At 38.9% G+C, this 20,084-nt stretch overlaps 3 protein-coding genes across 3 annotated transcripts in view; 1 reads left to right on the forward strand and 2 right to left on the reverse strand.

Moving 5' to 3' along the window:
- Window positions 1–668: 668 nt before the first annotated feature.
- LOC123012620 (eukaryotic translation initiation factor 3 subunit H) lies at window positions 669–1,887 on the reverse strand. The gene is made up of 2 exons (XM_044410658.1): window positions 1,756–1,887; window positions 669–1,651 (listed from the first exon to the last, which is right to left on the reverse strand). The coding sequence occupies exons 1-2, from the start codon at window positions 1,831–1,833 to the stop codon at window positions 713–715; spliced, it is 1,017 nt and encodes a 338-aa protein (XP_044266593.1). The 5' UTR covers window positions 1,834–1,887; the 3' UTR covers window positions 669–712.
- Window positions 1,888–1,988: 101 nt separating this feature from the next.
- LOC123012621 (thioredoxin reductase-like selenoprotein T homolog CG3887) lies at window positions 1,989–3,008 on the forward strand. The gene is made up of 3 exons (XM_044410659.1): window positions 1,989–2,282; window positions 2,329–2,458; window positions 2,509–3,008. The coding sequence occupies exons 1-3, from the start codon at window positions 2,128–2,130 to the stop codon at window positions 2,830–2,832; spliced, it is 609 nt and encodes a 202-aa protein (XP_044266594.1). The 5' UTR covers window positions 1,989–2,127; the 3' UTR covers window positions 2,833–3,008.
- A 51-nt stretch (window positions 3,009–3,059) lies between these two features.
- The window catches only part of LOC123012409 (collagen alpha-5(IV) chain), a 26,618-nt gene continuing 9,593 nt past the window's right edge, over window positions 3,060–20,084 (reverse strand). The window contains exons 2-9 of the mRNA XM_044410295.1: window positions 9,657–9,851; window positions 9,280–9,609; window positions 8,984–9,232; window positions 7,665–8,935; window positions 7,497–7,612; window positions 4,794–7,440; window positions 3,901–4,015; window positions 3,060–3,850 (exon numbers count right to left, since the gene is read on the reverse strand). Coding sequence (XP_044266230.1) covers window positions 3,422–3,850; window positions 3,901–4,015; window positions 4,794–7,440; window positions 7,497–7,612; window positions 7,665–8,935; window positions 8,984–9,232; window positions 9,280–9,609; window positions 9,657–9,851 — 5,352 coding nt within the window. The 3' untranslated portion in view covers window positions 3,060–3,421. The remainder of the gene's footprint in view (window positions 3,851–3,900; window positions 4,016–4,793; window positions 7,441–7,496; window positions 7,613–7,664; window positions 8,936–8,983; window positions 9,233–9,279; window positions 9,610–9,656; window positions 9,852–20,084) is intronic.

Below are 20,084 nucleotides of genomic sequence, written 5' to 3' on the forward strand. Positions count from 1 at the left end.
TCATGACTGACATTTGAGAATTAAACTTTTCTGTCAGTGACGCTATTTTTTAAGTCAAAAAAATGACATAAACATGATAAATGAGGTTATTAATGTAAAGCTTGTTTTAGAGTTTACAAATGACAATGCTGCCCGAAATTTTAATTCCGCAACTGTACGTCACTAGCTCTGCGTTACTTTAATCGCATTTGTTAAAGTGAGATAAATAGCGTGATACGCATCAAGGCTGCTTACAAATGTTGAAAAGAGATAGATATCTGGTACAGTTGCGGAATTAAAATTTCGGGCAGTATTTTTCAACTACTTTAAAAAGTTCACTGTAAACTACCTTTTACTGTCATGATGACTGGCATTTGACAATTAAACTTATTTTTTTTTGTTAAAATTGTTAATTAGTATGTCACAAATCAGTATTTTTGAAAGTAAAGAAGTCAAAATGACAAACATGACAAGAGTAAAAAATGAGGTTATTAATGGAAAAATTGTTTTAGAGTTTACATTATGAAAATGACTATACTGCCCGAAATTTTAATTCCGCAACTGTACGTCTTTCAAATTATTAATTGATCCACACGCATAAATAAAAAATGGACTTTCAAGTAAAAAATAATGACACCATAATCGGTATTAACCGTTTGGCAAACCCGGTTTGAAATAAAACCCAAACCCTTTGCATGTTAATTTATTGTCAAACAACGTAACAAAATACACTTCAAGGATTAGAATTCGCCTCCTTGGCATTCTGTAACGCTTGCGTAATATACAATTTAGCCAAACTCTGAGAACACAACTGTGAAATAGCCTGACTGTATGTATTAATCTGTCCTGCGATAATCATCGGATTAAGTCTCGGGGGCACCGGATGTGGCCTGAACAACTTATTAATGTCCTCTTCGGGCAATGGGGGCTCATCTTTCGCAGCCCTAGCTGCATTTTCCTGTGCCCTCTTTTGCAAATATCTATGTTTATCTTGCTGTTGTCTGCTGACCAACTGTTGGTATCTATTAAACTTAATCGCTTCTTGATTGAGTTCATCAACGCGGTCCATGAGACACCGCAATTGCCCCTCGAGAACCGACGCTGTCCCCAAATCTAAAAATTTCGAGCCTTCTTCTTCCGGGACGAGTTCTTGCAATTCGGACATCATGATATTGGTCAAGGGGGAGTTTTTAATGACGAAGGGGACCTCAATGAAGAGATTTTCATACCCGACTTTGAGTTTCAAAAGCGCTTCTGGGGTGAATTCGCCCTCTTTGTACATCTCGATAGCTTGAGGGGTCAAGCGATAGGCTTTAAGTGTGAGGAACCCACGCGAGGACTTTTGAGTGTCGTATATCACAACGACGGACTCCTCAATTGAGGTTTGGTAGTGGAATTGCGATTCGAGGAGGGGGAGGCTGAGGAAATTCCCAACGTCAGCGCTTTGGTACCACCCCACATGGAAATGGTCAACGTTAACGCGTCGCAGGCGCCGCATCATCGCCAATTGGTACTCATCTTCGTCCATTGTCTCATCCGTTTGTTTGGGAAATGGGAAACAGTTCGTAATTTCAAGCCGGTTTTCAACGACTAGACCAAGGAGAGCCCCTTGGGCTATGTCCATGTTAGTGGTCGATTCTTCATGGCAGTGTTTTACAATTTTCATGACGGCCTGAAAGAGGTTAGGTTCCGTATGTTAGGTTAACACGCCAAAAATTACAAATAATGATTAATTAAAAATGACTTTTGGGTTTAAACAACTGCAGGGATAATTACCAGGCCGTCGGCTTGCACGTAAGCAATCGTAGAGTCATTTTCAGGCACACGCCTCGAAGCAGCCCCACGAGACGCCATTTTTAACTGCTAAATGTCAAAAGTTAGGTGGCAACGCAACACGAACAAAAACACTAGAATTGTTTGAGAAACACAAAGTTTGTAGAAATTAGGACTCTAGAGATTTTTCAATTTATATTTTTATTGTTTACTGACTGTTTTTGTAGTAATTAAACGAATTTTATTTTGTTTTGTTATGGTGTAACAATTATTATGAATTAATGTGGTGATCTAGTTGGTGTCCAAATTCCCCTACATTCCACCTGTCATTGGAAAATTATCAGCTGACAATAAAAGCATTAGAAAGCAAAATAAATGGCTGGTTTAAGACAAATATCATGTTTTTGGTATTTGGCGGCGTTCGCGGGGCTGTGTTTTCTCGAATCATACAGTAATGTAGCAGCTGAAGATGTCCTACCATCGAAACTAAGCCAAAATGTTGGTGCCCCAACCTTAAAATTTTTGTATTGGTAAGTTCGCCACCCTCTATTAACATAATTTAATTATCTAATTTAGTTATTCCTGTGGTTATCGAAAAACGTTCGAGCAATATGTAAAAATCGTTGAACAGAAATACCCGTTTATAATCGTTGATGGTCAGAATTACGACCCCCCAGGCTTCAACATGTATTTGGCCAGACTTATTGTAAGTATGATAGACATAATAAGTGAAAGTAGATGATTGTGTTTTTACAGGGTATCGTTAAAATGGTCATAATCGTGTGTATTTTGGGGGCCATTAACATATTTGAATATATTAACCAACCACAACCTTCATGGTGGATTTGGTGCACAGAAAACAAACTTTATGCTTGCATGATGCTGTTTTTTGTATGCAACATTATTGAAGGACAGTTGATACAGTCGGGAGCTTTTGAAATTTCTCTAAATGACGTTCCTGTTTGGTCCAAACTAGAGACAGGGAGGATACCACAACCTGCAGAGCTTTTCCAAATCATTGAGAATCATATGCAGTTTACTGACAGCAAAATTGAACTGAATAACGGATTTGCGAAGTAGAGTTTCTATTAATTAAAGGTGATTGTATTTTGTTAAACTGTTTTTATAATTTGTTGTGAGTCTGGTAGTGTCATAATTTTCTATCTGGTCACTATCACACCAGCATTCAGTATGTTTGTATGTATGATTTATAAATAATAACTAGATTTGTGATAAGTAAAAGTTGTACATACCGATTGGGTTTTTCATAATACCTAACAGCTTCCTCTGAAAAAAAAGTGCAAAAATCGTTTTTATTATTTATTCAATTGTTACATTACAAAATCATTTGGCAGTGTTTAATAGAAAGGCACATAAAATATGAATCACATTTTCCTGTCGTAAGCCTTAAAACTAATTAGCACCTTTGAGATAAACAAGCATGAATTCATCAAGGATTAAAAAAATAAATTCTATACAAGGAGCATCCACTGTCGTAACCGTTTAAATAAAATTAAAAACCTAAATCCTTACAAGTAAAAATAGTCTAATAGGATTTGTGTTTGAACACGGCGTATAATCCTTCTCAAGGACAAATGTTAACATCAAATCTATTTTACAATTAATTTACACATAATTACAAAAGTTAATAACTGTTATGGCACATCGCTCACGGAGTATTTTGCGGTCTCCTGTGTCTCAATCTCTGCCTTAAACGCCTCCTCCTGTTCTCCTCCAAATTCCTGTAACTTCCTTGGGGATACCCTGGGGGCCGATACGGGGCCACGTATGAGGGTCTGGGTCTGGTGATCTGACTAGGGGGCACAAGTCCGGTGCGACTAGCGTACCGTCTGCGGATACATACGGCGCATCTGCTGACCCTTGAGGTCAAATATCCGGCTTTGAGAGTCTCCGAACGCGGTTTTTGGAACATGGCGGCGTCCTCTATGGTGGCCAGCCAGTAGGAGAGGATGGTGGTGTAGTAGTTGCAGCGGCCGTGACCGTGGCATTCGATGAAGGGTTTGGGGCGGAACTCCTCGAGGCAGGAGCCGGGGGAGACTAGGGATTGGCCCGAGCCTTCGGCGCCGGCGTCCACGTGCTGGAATATATGTTAAATAAAAGTGGGTTTGAGAGGGGGATGAGGGTTACCATGAGGAAGCTGTAGCCCACCCAGAGTTCCTCCCAGCCGTTAGGACACTGAGGTATGGTCGTGGATTGACTGTGGACGGCGATGACGCGTGTGACGGACTCGCAGACGGAGCATCTGTAAAAGCGAAACGATTGCAGTTACAAATTACTATAGTATATTAAAGAACAAGTTTTATAAAGGTTGATTTGGCGCACGAATACCAAGCCTTAGGCGAGTTTTCTATGGGATGAGTGCGCCAATGTCATTATAAAACGAGTATTTTATACTATTTTTTCTAATTTGCGCCCCCTTTTTACTTATTTTAATTAAAAAAATATATATTTTTGTCGTCTAGAGAATTTTGTGTTAGTTGGTATCGGTTGGTAACACTCGGCGCCCACCTGATTTTTTGAATCATTTCTGCCGTCTGTCATTAAAAATAAAATTTACAAATTATTAGTTATTAGTGTTACAACATAATAATAATAAATAAAATATGAGAAACAGAATTTAGTTTGCACTCCGCCCGAAATTCGCGAAATTGCCGCAAAATTTGTTACCTGACAAGTCAGATGCGGCATACAAAAACTAAATAACCCTAAATTCATTAAAGTACCACTACTTTTATACAAAGGTTATCATCTGTAACAAGTTTTGTAATTTTATCTTAAACGGTTTCTGAAATATTAGCAAAAACATATTGGCCCCCTTCCAGTGGGTGTAGCTCCCTTACCAAGCATTTTTCGATACATGTTTATAGGAAACTTTTGTCTTAGAATTGAATATCCTATCACCTGTTTAAATTTGTAACAATAAAAACGGAACACTCTGTAGATAGCCATAAACGACTCCTGCTGAGAGACGTTAATAAACGTATTATAAACGCAAATTGGAAAAAAATCTTTAATTTTACCTTGAAATATAGCGTCTGACTTCTGGTGCTGGAATGGGTGTCATCATCGCCGGCATTGGCTCTGTCGTAGACAACCAATAACTGTACCCATTGTTCTGTGCATAGTCGCAAACATCGTTCAAATTACAAAACAAGAAAGGCATAGTGTTGAACCTTCTTAAACAACTGGCTGGGGTCCCCAAGTCTTGTCCCATGGCCTTATCATTGCCCATGATATGTAATAACGAATAGCCATCCCACAATTTAACCGTATCTCGGGGGCACACTGGAATTAATTCTGATTGTGAATGTCTCGTAAAGAAAAATCCTCGACTTTTGGGTGCTGGTGGCGGCGGCGCTGGTTCGCCTCGAACCCCAGGTGCCCCTCTAGCTCCTTGCAAACCTGGCAATCCGGCAAATCCAGGTAACCCTGACATGCCTTTCGGCCCTTCAAACCCTGGTAATCCGTTAAGACCGGCATCTCCACGCATGCCTTTGCGTCCAGGTAAGCCTGGAAATCCGGCTTCGCCTGGTAAACCTTGAAGTCCAGGAAGTCCATCAAAACCGGGTAAACCGGCGTCTCCTAGAGGTCCCGGAAGGGCATTGATAGACCAGTCTCCTCGGTCTCCTTTAGGTCCTTTGATTCCAGGAGTACCATCATAGCCTGGAAGGCCGTCATCTCCTGGGAATCCTGAACGGCCCTTTTCACCTGGAAGTCCAGGGAATCCAGAAAGACCACTATCGCCGCGTTCTCCTTTCGTTCCGTTGAAACCGGGAGCGCCCCGATATCCAGGCTCGCCTCTCTCACCTTTGAAGGTAATAGCGGAAAATCCGTAATCACCCGTAGGCCCTTTGGGACCAGTTTTGCCAGGTAATCCAGGTAAACCGGGGAGACCTTCAGGTCCAGGCGCACCGGGAGGGCCTGGATATCCTGAATCTCCAAAATCACCTTTTTCTCCATCTATGCTGAATCCAGGACTTCCTGTGATTCCAGGGGGGCCGTCAAGTCCGTATTCTCCTGGAGCACCTTTTTGTCCGGGTCGTCCTGCACGACCAGGTAAGCCATCAAAACCAGGTCGCCCCGGTTCGCCAGATTCTGGGTTTCGTCCAGGGAGTCCTGGAGGTCCAGGCTCGCCGGAATCACCGAATTCGCCTTTTATTCCTGGATAACCCGGTTCGCCTCGCAATCCCGGTTGTCCAGAATCACCAGTGGGTCCTTTCAGACCTGGAGGACCGTAAAAACCATCATCTCCGCGTATTCCTTTGTTCCCAGCTAAACCGTGAAGTCCGGTTTCACCAAAATCGCCCTTTTCGCCGAATCCGAATGGTGCTAAACCGGGAAGACCTTGGTTTCCTTTAGGTCCTGCTGATCCCTGAGGTCCAGATATTCCTGGCGGGCCTATATCCCCTGGCATTCCTGGTCGACCCATTCGGCCCGGTTCTCCTTCCATGCCGGATTCGCCTTTGTTTCCGGGAAAACCGGGATTTCCGTAATCTCCTCGTTCTCCTTTTGTGCCATTTAGACCATTCCAACCAGGTGTACCAGGAGCTCCACGAATTCCCCGTTCACCTGGAATGCCCCGTAGGCCGTCGATTCCGTCATCTCCACGTTCCCCCTTTAATCCTGGTTCTCCGTCTCTTCCTGGAAATCCAGGTGTCCCAACATCTCCTGTAGGTCCAGGAGGACCATAAATATCTAAACCACGGTCTCCAGGTAAACCTGGAGCTCCAGGTAAGCCAGGTTCTCCATCAAAACCAGATTCTCCTATCAATCCAGGTTCTCCGGATTCTCCTTTAGGCCCACTAATTGCAGATTCACCTTTTGGGCCTTTTACTCCCGGATAACCGCTTTCTCCTCTAGGTCCAGATTCTCCTGGAATTCCCATTTCTCCAGGAAATCCCTGTGGACCCCTATCACCTTCTAACCCTTTAGGTCCTCTTGGTCCTAGAAGTCCTTGCGGACCTGGAGGTCCGCGTATCCCAGGAAACCCAATGTCGCCTCTTTCTCCTGGTAAGCCTTGAATCCCGGATAAACCAGCTCTGCCATGATGTCCTGGCAAACCTTCAATCCCTTCATCTCCCGGTTGTCCCCTTAATCCCCATAATCCCGGTTCTCCTTTCATTCCATCATATCCAGGAGTACCAGGGAATCCCGGTTCTCCCTTTTCTCCAGTATCTCCATATCTGCCTGGTATTCCTGGAAGTCCAAGACTTCCGGGACGACCAGGAAATCCTGGTCGCATAATCCCTTGCATTCCTTTCGCTCCTGGTGCACCTGGAAGCCCGGCAAATCCGGGAGCTCCTTTAGGTCCGTTGACCCCTTTTACTCCTGGAGTTCCTGGAATTCCCGGATATCCGTCAGGACCGAAATCGCCTGGCTCTCCTTTGGTTCCGGGTAGACCTTGAGGTCCCATTTCCCCATTCAGAATTCGTAAACCTGGATCTCCCCGTTCTCCTTTATTTCCTGGTATTCCGGGGTAACCATCAAGACCGGGCATACCAGGCATTCCAGGAAGGCCGCGTGGTCCAGCGTCACCAGGAATGCCAGGATAACCTCTCACACCTGGTTCACCAGGAGGACCTTCCAGACTATCTCCAATCATTCCAGGGAGACCATCAGGACCTCTATATCCTGGCATGCCTTTACGACCAGGTGCACCGCGAAAACCTTAAAATTTTGTCATCAAAAATAATTTATAACAATTTTGTGTTTGGTATACACACCTCGATCTCCTGGTATTCCTGGGTAACCAATATCTCCTGTAGCATTAGCAAGTTCTGATACTGAATCGCCAGGACGTCCCATCATTCCTTTATCTCCTTTTGAACCTTTAATACCTCTAAAAAAATAATTTTATAAAATATGAAAAATCAATTGTTTGTGAAACTCACGGTACTCCCGTTAATCCTTGATCCCCTCTCAAATATTCCTTTGGTATGTCGTGAGGTTCCCCTTTTTGTCCAGGAATTCCATTTATTCCAGGCACTCCATCAACCCCAGGCAACCCAGGAGTCCCAATGTCACCACTTTCACCCTTGAACCCAGGAACTCCCGCATCTCCTGGTAAACCTCGTGGTCCAATCTCTCCATCTCGTCCCATCAAACCCGGAAAACCCATTTCTCCCATTTCACCCTTTTCAGCCACAACTTCCTTCGTTGACGGATCCGGGTATATTAATAAACCTTTTGTACCTTTTGGTCCCGGAGAGCCTTGTAAGCCTGGAGTTCCAGGAGTGCCTTCCAATCCTTGCTCACCATCCTTCCCTTGTTTCCCCTGCGGGCCTCTGGGTCCTCGCGGTCCGGGCAATCCCTGATATCCAATCGTTCCAGGACGTCCATTTCTACCAAATTCTCCTCTTTCGCCCTTTTGTCCCGGCAATCCCGGAAGACACACTCCACAGTCATCTCCTCTTCTACCTTTTAAACCTGGAAATCCGTCGAATCCGGGTAAACCAACGTCTCCTGGCAAACCCGGAAATCCTGTCGGTCCTTCGTCACCCGGAGGCCCTCTAATCGGAACACCATATCCTGGGTAACCTTTAGGCCCCGCGTCACCTGCATCGCCTCTATCTCCTCTTGATCCTTTAAATCCGGGGATTCCTGGATAGCCAGGTTCGCCTGGAGGACCAATGACGGTCTGTCCCGCAAAACCTTTCTCACCCAAGACACCCATAGGTCCTGGTAGACCAGGAGGACCGGTGTTACCAGGCCTCCCGGGTAATCCATCAATGCCGCGCTCTCCCTTAATTGTCAATCCTTTAGGTCCAGCTAATCCGGGAATACCATGAGGGCCGGGTGGCCCCGGCGGTCCGATAGGTCCGGGTAACCCTGGCCGTCCCGGAATACCACTCATGCCTCTTTCACCGATAGGACCTTCGGGGCCTTGTATTCCAGGAGATCCCTCAAAAATTTCATCCAAAAATGGATCGTATTTTCCAGGAGGTCCGCTTCGACCTTGAACACCAGGAGTGCCTCGATTGCCATCTTCTCCTCTAAGACCAGGTTCACCGTCAAATCCAGGAGTTCCTTCATATCCAGGAGCTCCTTTATCTCCTTTTTCACCCGAAGGTCCAAAAGGCCCTTGGCGACCTTGTTTTCCAGTCGGGCCATCGTCGCCCTGTTCACCTTTGTAACCTATACTACCTTTAGGACCGGGAAACCCCTAAAATTACTTATTAAATATAATATTTTGGAAATTGCAAAAACCCACCGGAAATCCTTTATCTCCCGGAAAACCTTTTCGTCCTCTTATCCCTCGTTCTCCCACGTCTCCTTTCTCACCCTTGATGCCTTTCCATTCATACATGGATGGTGGAGGACGTTGTGGAGCCGGTTCATCATCCCCTGGTTCTCCTTCGTCTCCATAGTCACCCTGTTCTCCAGGTTGCCCTTTGAGACCTTTAATTGAGTCACCAATGTCGCCAGGAGGTCCCCAATAGCCTTGTTCTCCCATTAATCCCTAAAATCCTCTATTATGTTTTGCAAATTCATTAATTTTTCTATTACTTCATATCCAGGTTCACCGATCCGGCCTGGAGGTCCACTGGAACCTCGAAATCCAGGTAACCCAGGAGGGCCATCGTAGGCACTATCACCGCGATCTCCTTTAGTCCCAATTGAATTTCCTCCACCATCACCGGGTTCTCCTCTAAATCCTTGAAGTCCTTCAGGGCCAGGCAAGCCTCTGGTACCTTGAAGGCCTCGAGCACCTTGAGCTCCTTCTGTCCCATCTGTACCATTACAACCATCGAGACCTGGAGGGCCCATGGGGCCGGCTTCGCCTTGATAACCTGGTCGTCCTTCCACTCCAGGAAGTCCTCGTTCTCCATCGTCTCCCTATACAAAAACGTATTAAAAAAGAAGGATCAATTATTTGGACTTACTCTGGAGCCTCTTTCACCGGGGCTTCCATACTCGCCGCCTTCTCCCTTCTCTCCTTTAGGTCCTGACGGACCCGGAGGACCGATATCACCGTAGTCTCCAGGTGGTGCAGGGAGGCCTGGAGGGCCGGTGCTTCCGGGGCGGCCTTTGATGCCCTTACAATCGCATTGATAGGCGTTATAGCAGCCTTTGCATGACTGGAATTGGAAAAAATTAAACACTTTCTGACACAAATCCCAAAATAAATTCCAATTTAATGCAACGTTTCCAAAACTAATTTTGTCAAAATCTGGCGCTAATCACTTGAACTCTCATTTTTAATTAATGGAGGGTCAAGCGAATTTATGTCAACGTTTCTTATCTCAAAGATGGCACAAACTGTCGTAATCTCCGTCAAGGGTCACATCATCTTCGTGTTCCAAATATTCAAATGCCCGAAAGTTTTAAAATAAATCGTCCTTGACATCGAGTTATGCCGTTTCTGGAAAATTGTGACAAGTGTTCGGCTCATCATTGACCATATGTGGGTCCGTGGGCGGCACACATGTTCCCGGTGACCTTTGAGTGCGAAAATAATCGGAAATGAAGAGAAAAATCTGCTCGAAATGGGTTAACGCCCTATCGGAAGCCAATTATAGAAACGCCATAATCGCGGCAAAATCCGTGCGATTTAGTCAGAATAAACAAAGAACTCGTAACAGTTTACGGTTTACATTTCCGGGACCGTAAAACGCGTAAATAAATCTCTGAGCCATCGATATTTTAAGTTTTGGGGGAAAAAAGCGGACAATGGTCGAGTCTCCATTGATAAAGCAGTAAGAAGGTCAAAGACTCGGATGCTCAATATAAATATTTACAGATCGGTTGAAACCGAAAGTGTCGAACGAAACAACCAAGATAGGAAATTTGCTATTTTTCCGTCAACTCTAACCAAAACTTTGACTTTGTGCGACCACCGCTTCATTTTTACTGCCGATTATGTCACCCCATGACGCGAGATTTAATAGAAGTTGCAGCTTGCAGGATAAAACGCTAATTTTTAAATGTCACGGAATGATTTCATTGCACTTGCCAGCGCCGTATATGGTAATGAGGTCACATATTCGTTATTAATATTAAGGCAATTATCACCGACTTGTTCTTTTACATGCAAATTCGCAGTTTCGAGATAAATTCGTCTGAAATTCTGATGATACTTTGACTTTCTCTACGAATAATTGTATTTCTCAGGTAAACATTATTGATTGTTATGATTGATTTGATCGAAAGCATTGCCTGTTATGGTACTGTTGGGTTTGGGTTGCGAGGGCCTTGTTAGGAAATTTGTTTGTTACGAGAAGTGGGTGTGAAGGAAAGAGAAAATGAAGTGTGAAGAATTGTTTATTTGAGAAGAAAAAAATCAAACTTCAACAGTTTGCACTCATTTACTGAGTGTCTATTTTTACCACATTGTCAGTAGATAACTCATCAAGAAAAATGTGAAAAATTGAATTAAAAAAATATATATTTGACATAATGTCTTGGTCCATTTTGAGTTCAATGCACAGCCGCTTTTGATGCTATAACCAGACGAAATTACATAATTGGCAACATTTGTGTTCTGTAATAAATTTCGATAAATAAAATTAATATCCTTGAAAAATTGTTAGGCAATTGATACTTACATGATATTATTAGCAGTTATTGAACAAAGTTTGAATAAATATTTATTTGACAAATTAATAGTAAATACAACGTTTGAAGTTTGTTTATAATCGTATCATTTAACTGGAAGTAATAATTCCGTAGCATGGAATAAAATTGCTCAAGACTATTTTCGAGCCGCGTTTCTTCAAAATTTCTAATCCACGAATTTGGCTGATAACAATAATCTGTGGTTTATTTTCAACCCAAATCAAAACATAATTAAAAATGTTTGCGGTTACGCATTTCATAAAATTGCCTCAAACTTCCTCGCTGAAAATAGCAATGACAAAATTGTAGCTCAACGAAACATCGCTTAATTCCCATCGACAGGCGACACATGTTCGAGATGGAAATTTATTATTTCATTCAGCAACTCTTTGATACCTATTTATTTTAATTGAGTCTGACCAAACAAACACTTGTTAGGTTCCGGTCGCAATGCGTCCACCACGTCCACCCGATTTGCATCCCAATTAAAAGCATGAATCATCCGGGCCCAAATTAAAAAATTCTTGTGTCAATGACGGCCCCGTAAAACTTTTATCTGGCAAATCCTCTCGAAACCAGTCCAGAGATGAGCCGAAAAAAACGACTCGACCAGACTGCAACAAGAAAAAGACTTTGGTGGCCGCTATGAAATGTGTTGCGTCATTTCAACAAATGGAAATTAAAAATAAATGAAAAAAATCGTCATCTCCGGCCGGAGGAATCAGTGCTTTGATCAATTAGTGATGTCACTTGCCCATTTGGGCAATTATTCCCAATTGAGAGGTCACGTCGAGTGAAATGTGGCACCAAACTCGCTGATCCAAGCGTTAGAAAAGCCTTCGTTGGCGCATTTCTCGCAAACCGATGACTCCTGAAGAAATGACACTCTTCCCGGATGTCTCATTAGCGCAACCGGAGTGCCCAGTGGGCCACGCGCGGGCCCTTGAGGTATGCGCTAAGCAAACCCCGATAAGGCATACATTTTGAGGCCGTTTCTCGTTTGTATACGCAATTCGAGACGATAATAACTCGTAATTTCTATAAATAAACCAGCCATTAGGAGAACAATCCGAACATATGGCGGATTGTTACTGTTACGATCGGATTTGGATCGGCTAATCGACAAGGAATGCGGGTGAAAAACATCACCAAAATTATTTGGGTTTATTGCACTCCTCCACATATCGTAAAAGTTTGCAAGTGGCCCGTGGGCCGTTACATAAACCAGACGATATGATAATAAACATGAAAAGCGACAGCGAGAATAATGGGAAGAAACCTGAAAAAGCGCATAAATAAGCGATAAAGCCGCCATCTTGATAATTCGGACACCATTTTGCGAATCGCTCCAATTAAATAATGTCCCACGGTATCGCGTAATGCGTCATTTTCCTGCATCTTTCGAGGTTATTGTAACCGGAAGTGTTATCTGTGCAGTTTTGTTCCGAGAAATGAGATTATTCCGATTCATGCGCGTGCATGCCCGATAATTCAAGTTTTGGTTGAAATTAAGGGTGTCCAACGATTCGAGACGTTTGTATATTGAAAACAAGATTACTCTCTTAATATGCAACAGAATTTCATGTATTGAACATCAAAATAAAAGTTTTTTAAATCTACAGGCCGATACGTTGAGATTTTTTTTTTAAAAATTCAATACTTAAAAAAAAAGAACAAAAATGCATAAATGGTGAACTTGAAAACAACTTTACTCAGTCATTTTTCAAGTAATCAATTTTGGTTTTTGTAAGATAATTTAAAAGAATATTCTATAGGCCGATACGTTGTTCTTTTTTAAAAAAGTGTTTAGTTTTTGAGATATTGTGATTGATGTAAAAGTCACGATATTTAACGGTAGACCTAAATATTCGTTTTAGGGTTTTCGTATTTATTACAAAATATTAATTCTTAACAAATTCAATAAACACCATGTAATAAAACACTGTTGTTTTTAAATTATTAATAAATATATTTTGCCCAAAAATGCCTCCTAGTTCATTGCTTTTACCACTATTACTATACAGGGTGTTCGGTCCAAGTCGCCCCGGCTGATAACACCTAAACTAACTTATTTTTTTCAAAAAGTAAATTTTTAAATAATACTGTTCGTTCCTGGCTTTCTTAGTAAATGCATCAAGTTTTTTTGGCACATCCGGTGTAGCCGGAAATGGTACCAAATTTAGTTTTTCAAATGGAACACCTATGTTTTTTTTGCTCGAAACAATAATAATTGGCATGAAAAATACGGTAAACCACTATTTATTACATTTTACTTTACATAATGCACTCAGAAAACAATTTAAAATTTTGAATTTGATTGCAAATTTTGCAACGTAGGCGGATTTTACTTGTCAAGGTATTCATGCAAAAAGCAATATGCTTGGATACCGTTTAATTGTTAGTTTGACAAAGCCTAATTTGTCAATAAATCTTATTGAGATCTCTCTATTTACCTTTAAAGAAACACTACAAAAATCAAGAAACTCTTCAAGTCTAAATTTGCGGCTAAAAAGAATGAAATAAATTTACATACAATAGGTATACGCCAGCTTTCAGGGGGTCTGGAGCCTTAATTACGACGAATTGGTAGATCAGCTTTTAAGTGTTTTTCGAGTGCAGTAAAAATTGAGCGGGTGCTGAAAGACAGTATAGAGAAAAAAACTCAAATAGAGTTTACCCAAATCGTTGGAAATTTAGTCGAATTGAAAAACAACTGAGACGAATAGGTTCGCTTCTTAAAACTAAAAAACCTGTGATTCTTTGTGAGAACAAGAAAATAGAAATCTGAATGTTCTGTTATCAGTCGAAGAAAATCCAAGAGTTTCCATAACAAAACTCGCTCATCAACTGACAAATTAAATTTGTCAAACCAACAATTAAACTGTATCCAAGAATTTTTTTATTCACATCTTTCCTTTAAAATGAAAAATTAGGCTACACGACCAATTTCCTTATAAAATTCTAAGATTTAAGATGTTTTTTGATTGCATTGTGTTACGCAAAGTGTAATAAATAGTGGTTTACAGTATTTTTCATGTCAATTATTATTGTTTGGAGGAAAAAAAACATAGATGTTCCATTTAAAAAACTAAATTTGGTAGCATTTCCGGCAACACCGGATGTGCTAAAAAAAATAATACATTTATTAAGAAAGCCAAGAATGAATATTATTACTTAAATATTTACTTTTTGAAAAAAGGAATTAAGTTTACGTGTTATCAGCCGGGGCGACTTGGACCGAACACCCTGTATATATTACTATATTACTATATATTAATTAGCATAATAATTTTCAGTTATTATTATTAGAAAACTAGAAGCAGAAACATTTGACGTGAAATGAGAAAACAAGCTAATTTTGTTAGAATTGTACTTCTATCGAATCTCCCGTGTTAGTAGACCTGACCATTTTTTTTCGAAAAAATGTGTGCCTTGTGGGGATTTAAGATTATTTATTATCTATGAGAGTTTTAATAAATAGCAACAATAATCAGACAAAATAATTTATTATACAACACATTTACACCTGTCATTAATTAAACAAATTTCGCCACCATATTGACTTATCCGTTCTCAAAACTGTATTTTGGGTATTGAGTTCCTAATATAACCATTTTTCATACTATTTTATTGGGTCCAGCAAAGACTAAGCTTGTTTCAAGAGCGTATACATAAAAATTATTACTTTTAAACAAATGCTCGCCAGAAGTCTAAAACAAATAGTTTTTTAGCGGGGCAACTATGAAAAAAAAATCATTGAAGAAATCGTTTTTGTTTTTTTTCTTCATAAAAAATGATTCGGCCTATTACAATCTTTTTTTTTATAAGACATAACTATAAATGAAAACTTCGCATTTTTCTACGGTTAGTGGTACCCATAAATGTGGTCAATGGCAAAAAATTGTAATGGATAACAAGGACACTTTTGAACTGAAAAAACCTAGCTAAAAAAATCATAAATGCCCCTCCAAATAATTTTATAGTGCGCATTGTAAATTTGATATTTAGATATACGAACACGGAATTTTGGATGATTTGTCATTCGGTTGACATAAAATGTAAAACTGACTTTATGTGCAACTTTTTTTTGATTTTTTAGTTTTTATAAATAACAATAAATCAAAATAATAATAAAAAAATAATAACTATGTAAAAAACGTACTGCAACTGCCGGCATTATTGTATATATTAAGAAATCGACGCCAAAAATAAATTTCAATTAAAACTTTCACAAAAATGTGAGCAACCATTACCAAAGTTTTAAAATAAAATTGAAGAGAAAGCACACTAATTACTAATTAGGGCCTTTCAGAGCGACAAAGCCCAACCTGTAATTGCATCGAATAAACCCGTCAATTCCCTCTTATCTCTACGTTTCCATTACCATAAGTCGACGTTTAAATTAGCGCCTAGTTCAAGCGACGCACTTGACTTGTCATCGATTCTCTTCCGTGGGTGGTTGAAACTAAACTCGATATCGTCCTTTCTTTTGTTCTAAAAGACGATATCATTGCCGGAAAGAGCATTGTTTCATGACCGGTCAATATTAATAACGCCGGTTGTACCCCCCAGCGGGGGGATTCACACGGGAATCTCGGAATTTATTTACTTGCGAGGTGCGTTTCTTGACCGGCGGGGCGGGTACGTGGGAGTGGATGCCTGATTTACCGACGAAGAATTTAATTGCAACTTTGATTACAAAAAAATTAATTTCGAGAGGGCCTTTGCCCTGTCACTCAAGTGACAAATCCGAAGCGGATAGACAGTTGAATCGCAATGATAAAGGTTATCAGATGTGTCAAATGTCGACATGAATGGACCATTGTTCGAACTCAGGTTTGAGAAGCCGACATAAATAATAAACACAAGCACGCCACTGCTTCAATAACTTAAAGAATTGTCATAAACGTGTCATAAATTGACAAAGATTTATTTATTATTTTCCAACTGAGCGTTTTGTGAGATACAGACGTGCCTAGTATTGCATATAATTCACCGTTAGGTCGGGAATGGAAACTATTATTTAAATTATAAAAGCTTTTATAGCAGAATCTCATCAACTGAACGCTGCCATAAAAGCTTGGTCATCCACTGGACCATTGTTCGAAATGCTAATGTTATGACACACTTACATAAATTTAACACCCTGTATATGACACAACGCGCTATATTGGCCAAAAATAATCTCTAATAAATCTATACCTAACAATAATAGCTATATAATAATAGCCATTATACAAGGCATTTTGAAAAGTATACACCACAAACGGTTTTTTTCAATTATGTACACCTTTAAATGTTAAAATTAAAAAAAAATTGTATAGGACATTGAGAGATACTAATCTAGTACACCGCCTAAAATTATTTTCAACTATACAGCGTGTCTCAAAAATAAGTTACAATACAAACTTGTGTTTTTTTATATGAAAAACCATATGTTTTTTAGCGTTTTTGGATGTATGTTTTTTCTTTTTGTTTTTTCTTTTTTGGTCGATTTTGCTTCGTTTTAAAAATAAGACGGTTTTTTTTAACGAAAACATGCATCTTTAAAAAATTCATTACACAAAAACTAAGACATCTAGAAATATTTTTTTCCTACTGCAAAGCTTCGTCTTTGCAAGCTATAAGGTTGTAACATTTTTTTAGTGTGTTGCATTTGCAAAGATAAAAAAATGAAGTTCAATAACTTAAAAAAAAATAAATGGAACACCCTATTTATTGTTTTTGCGTTTAAAATTATTTACTTTTAGGAGTTTATAATCAATAACTAAAAAGAATTTTATTTTAATGATTAAAAAAAAATTACTATTGTTTCAGTAGCCAAAAAGTGCACAGTTGCACAAGAGATGAAAGAAATATCACTTAAGATTATTAATATAATCACAAATGTGATTACATTTGTGTTAAACTGAATCCATTATTCTTTATTTTTACGATAAAATAATTGAATTTCAGTATTTAAAACGACTTTTACAATCTGTGGATAAATCAACGGATAAGTGATGGATAAGTGGAATTACTATCGTTGCCATAATATTAACAATGCTCAGATATTGATAACCATTGTTGCTACAATTAATATTGAATGTTAAATATCTTTTCATTTATCAATTCTAGACATTAGTTTATTTTTTCAGATAGACAATTTATCAATCTATTAGATATAAAAATAAAAAACAGGGTGTCCCATTTAAATTTTTTAAGTTATTTAACTTTTAACAAACTTCTTAATTTATTAATTCTTTCAAATGCAAAACACTAAAAAATTGCTACAACTTTAAATTCTGTACTTCCTTCTTTGCAGAAGTAAGAAAAAATTTGTTCTAGCTGTCTTAGTTTTTGTGTAATAAATTTAAAAAAAATGCATGTTTTCGTGAAAAAAAAACGTCTTATTTCTAAAAAAACACAAGTTTTTATCGTAATTTATTTTTGGGACATGCTGTATGATTAAAAATAATAAATAATTAGGTGATGCACTAAATTAGTATCTAATAATGTCATTTTTTTTTATATTTTACCATTTGAAGGTCACTAATGGACTTTGTCAACTCCCTGGGACACCCTGTATAGACTTCAGTCTGATGCTTTAATATTGTTCAAAATTTCTAGGGTATGTCAGTAAGACCATGAAAACCAAGTTTGGAAAAAAATTAATTAATTGGATTCTTTTCGACATGATAAAATTTCTTGATTTTTTTCTAATGGTAACTAGGAAAATTTAATATTGTTAAAGTTGATCGATTTTGAGTAATTAACATTTTAATATTAAAAATTGGGAATTCTGATAATTTATAGCCAAGTTTGGGAATAGAGCCCAGCTACGTCATAATAAATGTCATTGCGGACCTTTTTCTTTTGTCAAAAAATTCTGCCTTGGTTACTAATTACCGCAAACCCCCCATAAGTTATTCCAAATTTGAGATTTTTAATACTAAAATGTTAAATATACGAAAGCTATCAACTTTATCATTATTGTATTTTAGAAAAAAATCAAAGAATTATCATGTAGAAAATATTCCTGATAATTGAAATTTTTTTTCTCCAAATTTAATTTTTAAGGTCTCACTGCCACACCCTAAAAATTTTGTATTTAAACATTAAATTAAAGTGTATTTAATCCTCTATCCTTTACACAATCAAAATTCTTTTTTAATCAATTAGAGATATTAATTTTTGCGCCAGTCCTAAAACTTGGGACACTTAATTTTCAATTTTTTGAACTATTTATTTTTTATAATGTTGACACCCATCGAGATTAATTTTGGGTTACAATAGTTGCGTTTCTATTTTTGTTGTAAACAAATGTAAATTTTTGACAACAGCAATGAATTTTGAGTTTTGTGAAAAGAAAAAAGAAATGAACAATTTTCACAAAAAACACAATGATTCATTTTATTCAGTAGTGAATAAATGTTTTGTTTTAGGTTTTCTTATTTAATTTTTAGGTATTGTTGTAAAACAAGTTTTCATCATAAGAACCACAATTTTAGAATCGTTTACCCCATTTAGCTCATATTTTGATAGTTTGTTACTTTGTTGAATCATTAATTTAGCGTTGTTTATTGTTATTAGAGAAATAAGGTTAAATAAAACATCAAAACCTGGTATAAACATGGATATTTATTGTATTAGTTGTTCGAGAGAGGCATTTTCCGCATTTGTGATGGCAATTTCCGGTCCTTGCAGCCCCGGATGTCCAATTAGGCGTCCCGTCCGAAAATAGTCGAAAAATCTAATCGGCGAATCCCCGAACCGTCCTCGACATACCGTCAAACCTCCGATAAAATTCGCGCATCATTCGCCACTTCCGCACTGCTGAGATAATAAAGGAAACCAGTTCACCAAATAAAGACGCTAAAGTGGCACATCTCGGCGCACCACAGAGGCAAGAGGCAAACTGTGCTAGTCACGTGGCCCCGATAGCGTAGGTGGTGCCCCCGTAGGAAGTGCCGCGATAGTCCTCCACCCACAGGAGTCCAGGAGTGCATCGGATCGGCTTACATGATGGAATTATTGGCCCCCTTTTTTTGTCTGAGAGATTGACGCCCGTTAAGCACACTTCTGATTAGATTCATTATCTGGCACGGCGGGATTTTAATAAAGATCACCGGAGTGATTTACAAGCGGCCATCGCTCCGGGCATGTCCCCACGCTCCGGTGGTCGGAAACTAATTTTCCCCGATTGACAACCGGAACGGAATTTCTGGAAATTGTTACGCAACGAAGCCAAGACGGCTATTTGCACTTAATTGACGCTTTATTAAATGTTATGACGGCCTTATGGACTAACCTACTTATTATTGGCGTAATAAAATCGATGGTTTAAGTTTATCTCGACACTCGTTTAAATTAAGCTTTTAATAAATGTTTGGATTAAGGCAACTGAAATAAGTGTTACGACCGCTCGAAGGACGGGTTTCTTTTCATTCGACTTTTCGTCGCACCCAAGCTGAAATCTGAAATTCACAATTTTTGTTACTTACACTATATTTGAGCATTGCCCTCACAGAAGTGCCCGACAGAAAAATTGAAAAAATACAACACACGAAAACTGAAAAAATCCCTCTATAAAGTTTTTTTTCTCATAATATTTTTAGGTTTTATTGCTAAACAAATGTTTGTATAATTAAAATTTTTCTAATTCATTATTTATAATTTATTATTATTATTTATAATTTAATTTTTTTTAATAAATATTTTTGTACATTTATAAAATGCATAAACATATCTTTGTAAAACAATAAATAAATAAAACG

Source organism: Tribolium madens, unplaced genomic scaffold (assembly GCF_015345945.1).
Source record: "Tribolium madens isolate multiple individuals breed KSU strain unplaced genomic scaffold, Tmad_KSU_1.1 Scaffold_96;HRSCAF=242;Tcas5.2_LG5, whole genome shotgun sequence".
In the NCBI taxonomy this organism is placed as follows: domain Eukaryota; kingdom Metazoa; phylum Arthropoda; class Insecta; order Coleoptera; family Tenebrionidae; genus Tribolium; species Tribolium madens.

What these genes read in the sequence shown, in the direction of transcription:
- LOC123012620 (XM_044410658.1), bottom strand. Translation starts at nt 1,833, where the DNA reads ATGGCGTCTCGTGGGGCTGCTTCGAGGCGTGTGCCTGAAAATGACTCT. An exon ending in ACGTGCAAGCCGACGGCCTG is followed by an intron (nt 1,652 to 1,755) that starts GTAATTATCCCT and finishes AACCTCTTTCAG; the next exon opens with GCCGTCATGAAAATTGTAAA.
- LOC123012621 (XM_044410659.1), top strand. Translation starts at nt 2,128, where the DNA reads ATGGCTGGTTTAAGACAAATATCATGTTTTTGGTATTTGGCGGCGTTC. An exon ending in ACCTTAAAATTTTTGTATTG is followed by an intron (nt 2,283 to 2,328) that starts GTAAGTTCGCCA and finishes TATCTAATTTAG; the next exon opens with TTATTCCTGTGGTTATCGAA. An exon ending in TGTATTTGGCCAGACTTATT is followed by an intron (nt 2,459 to 2,508) that starts GTAAGTATGATA and finishes GTGTTTTTACAG; the next exon opens with GGTATCGTTAAAATGGTCAT.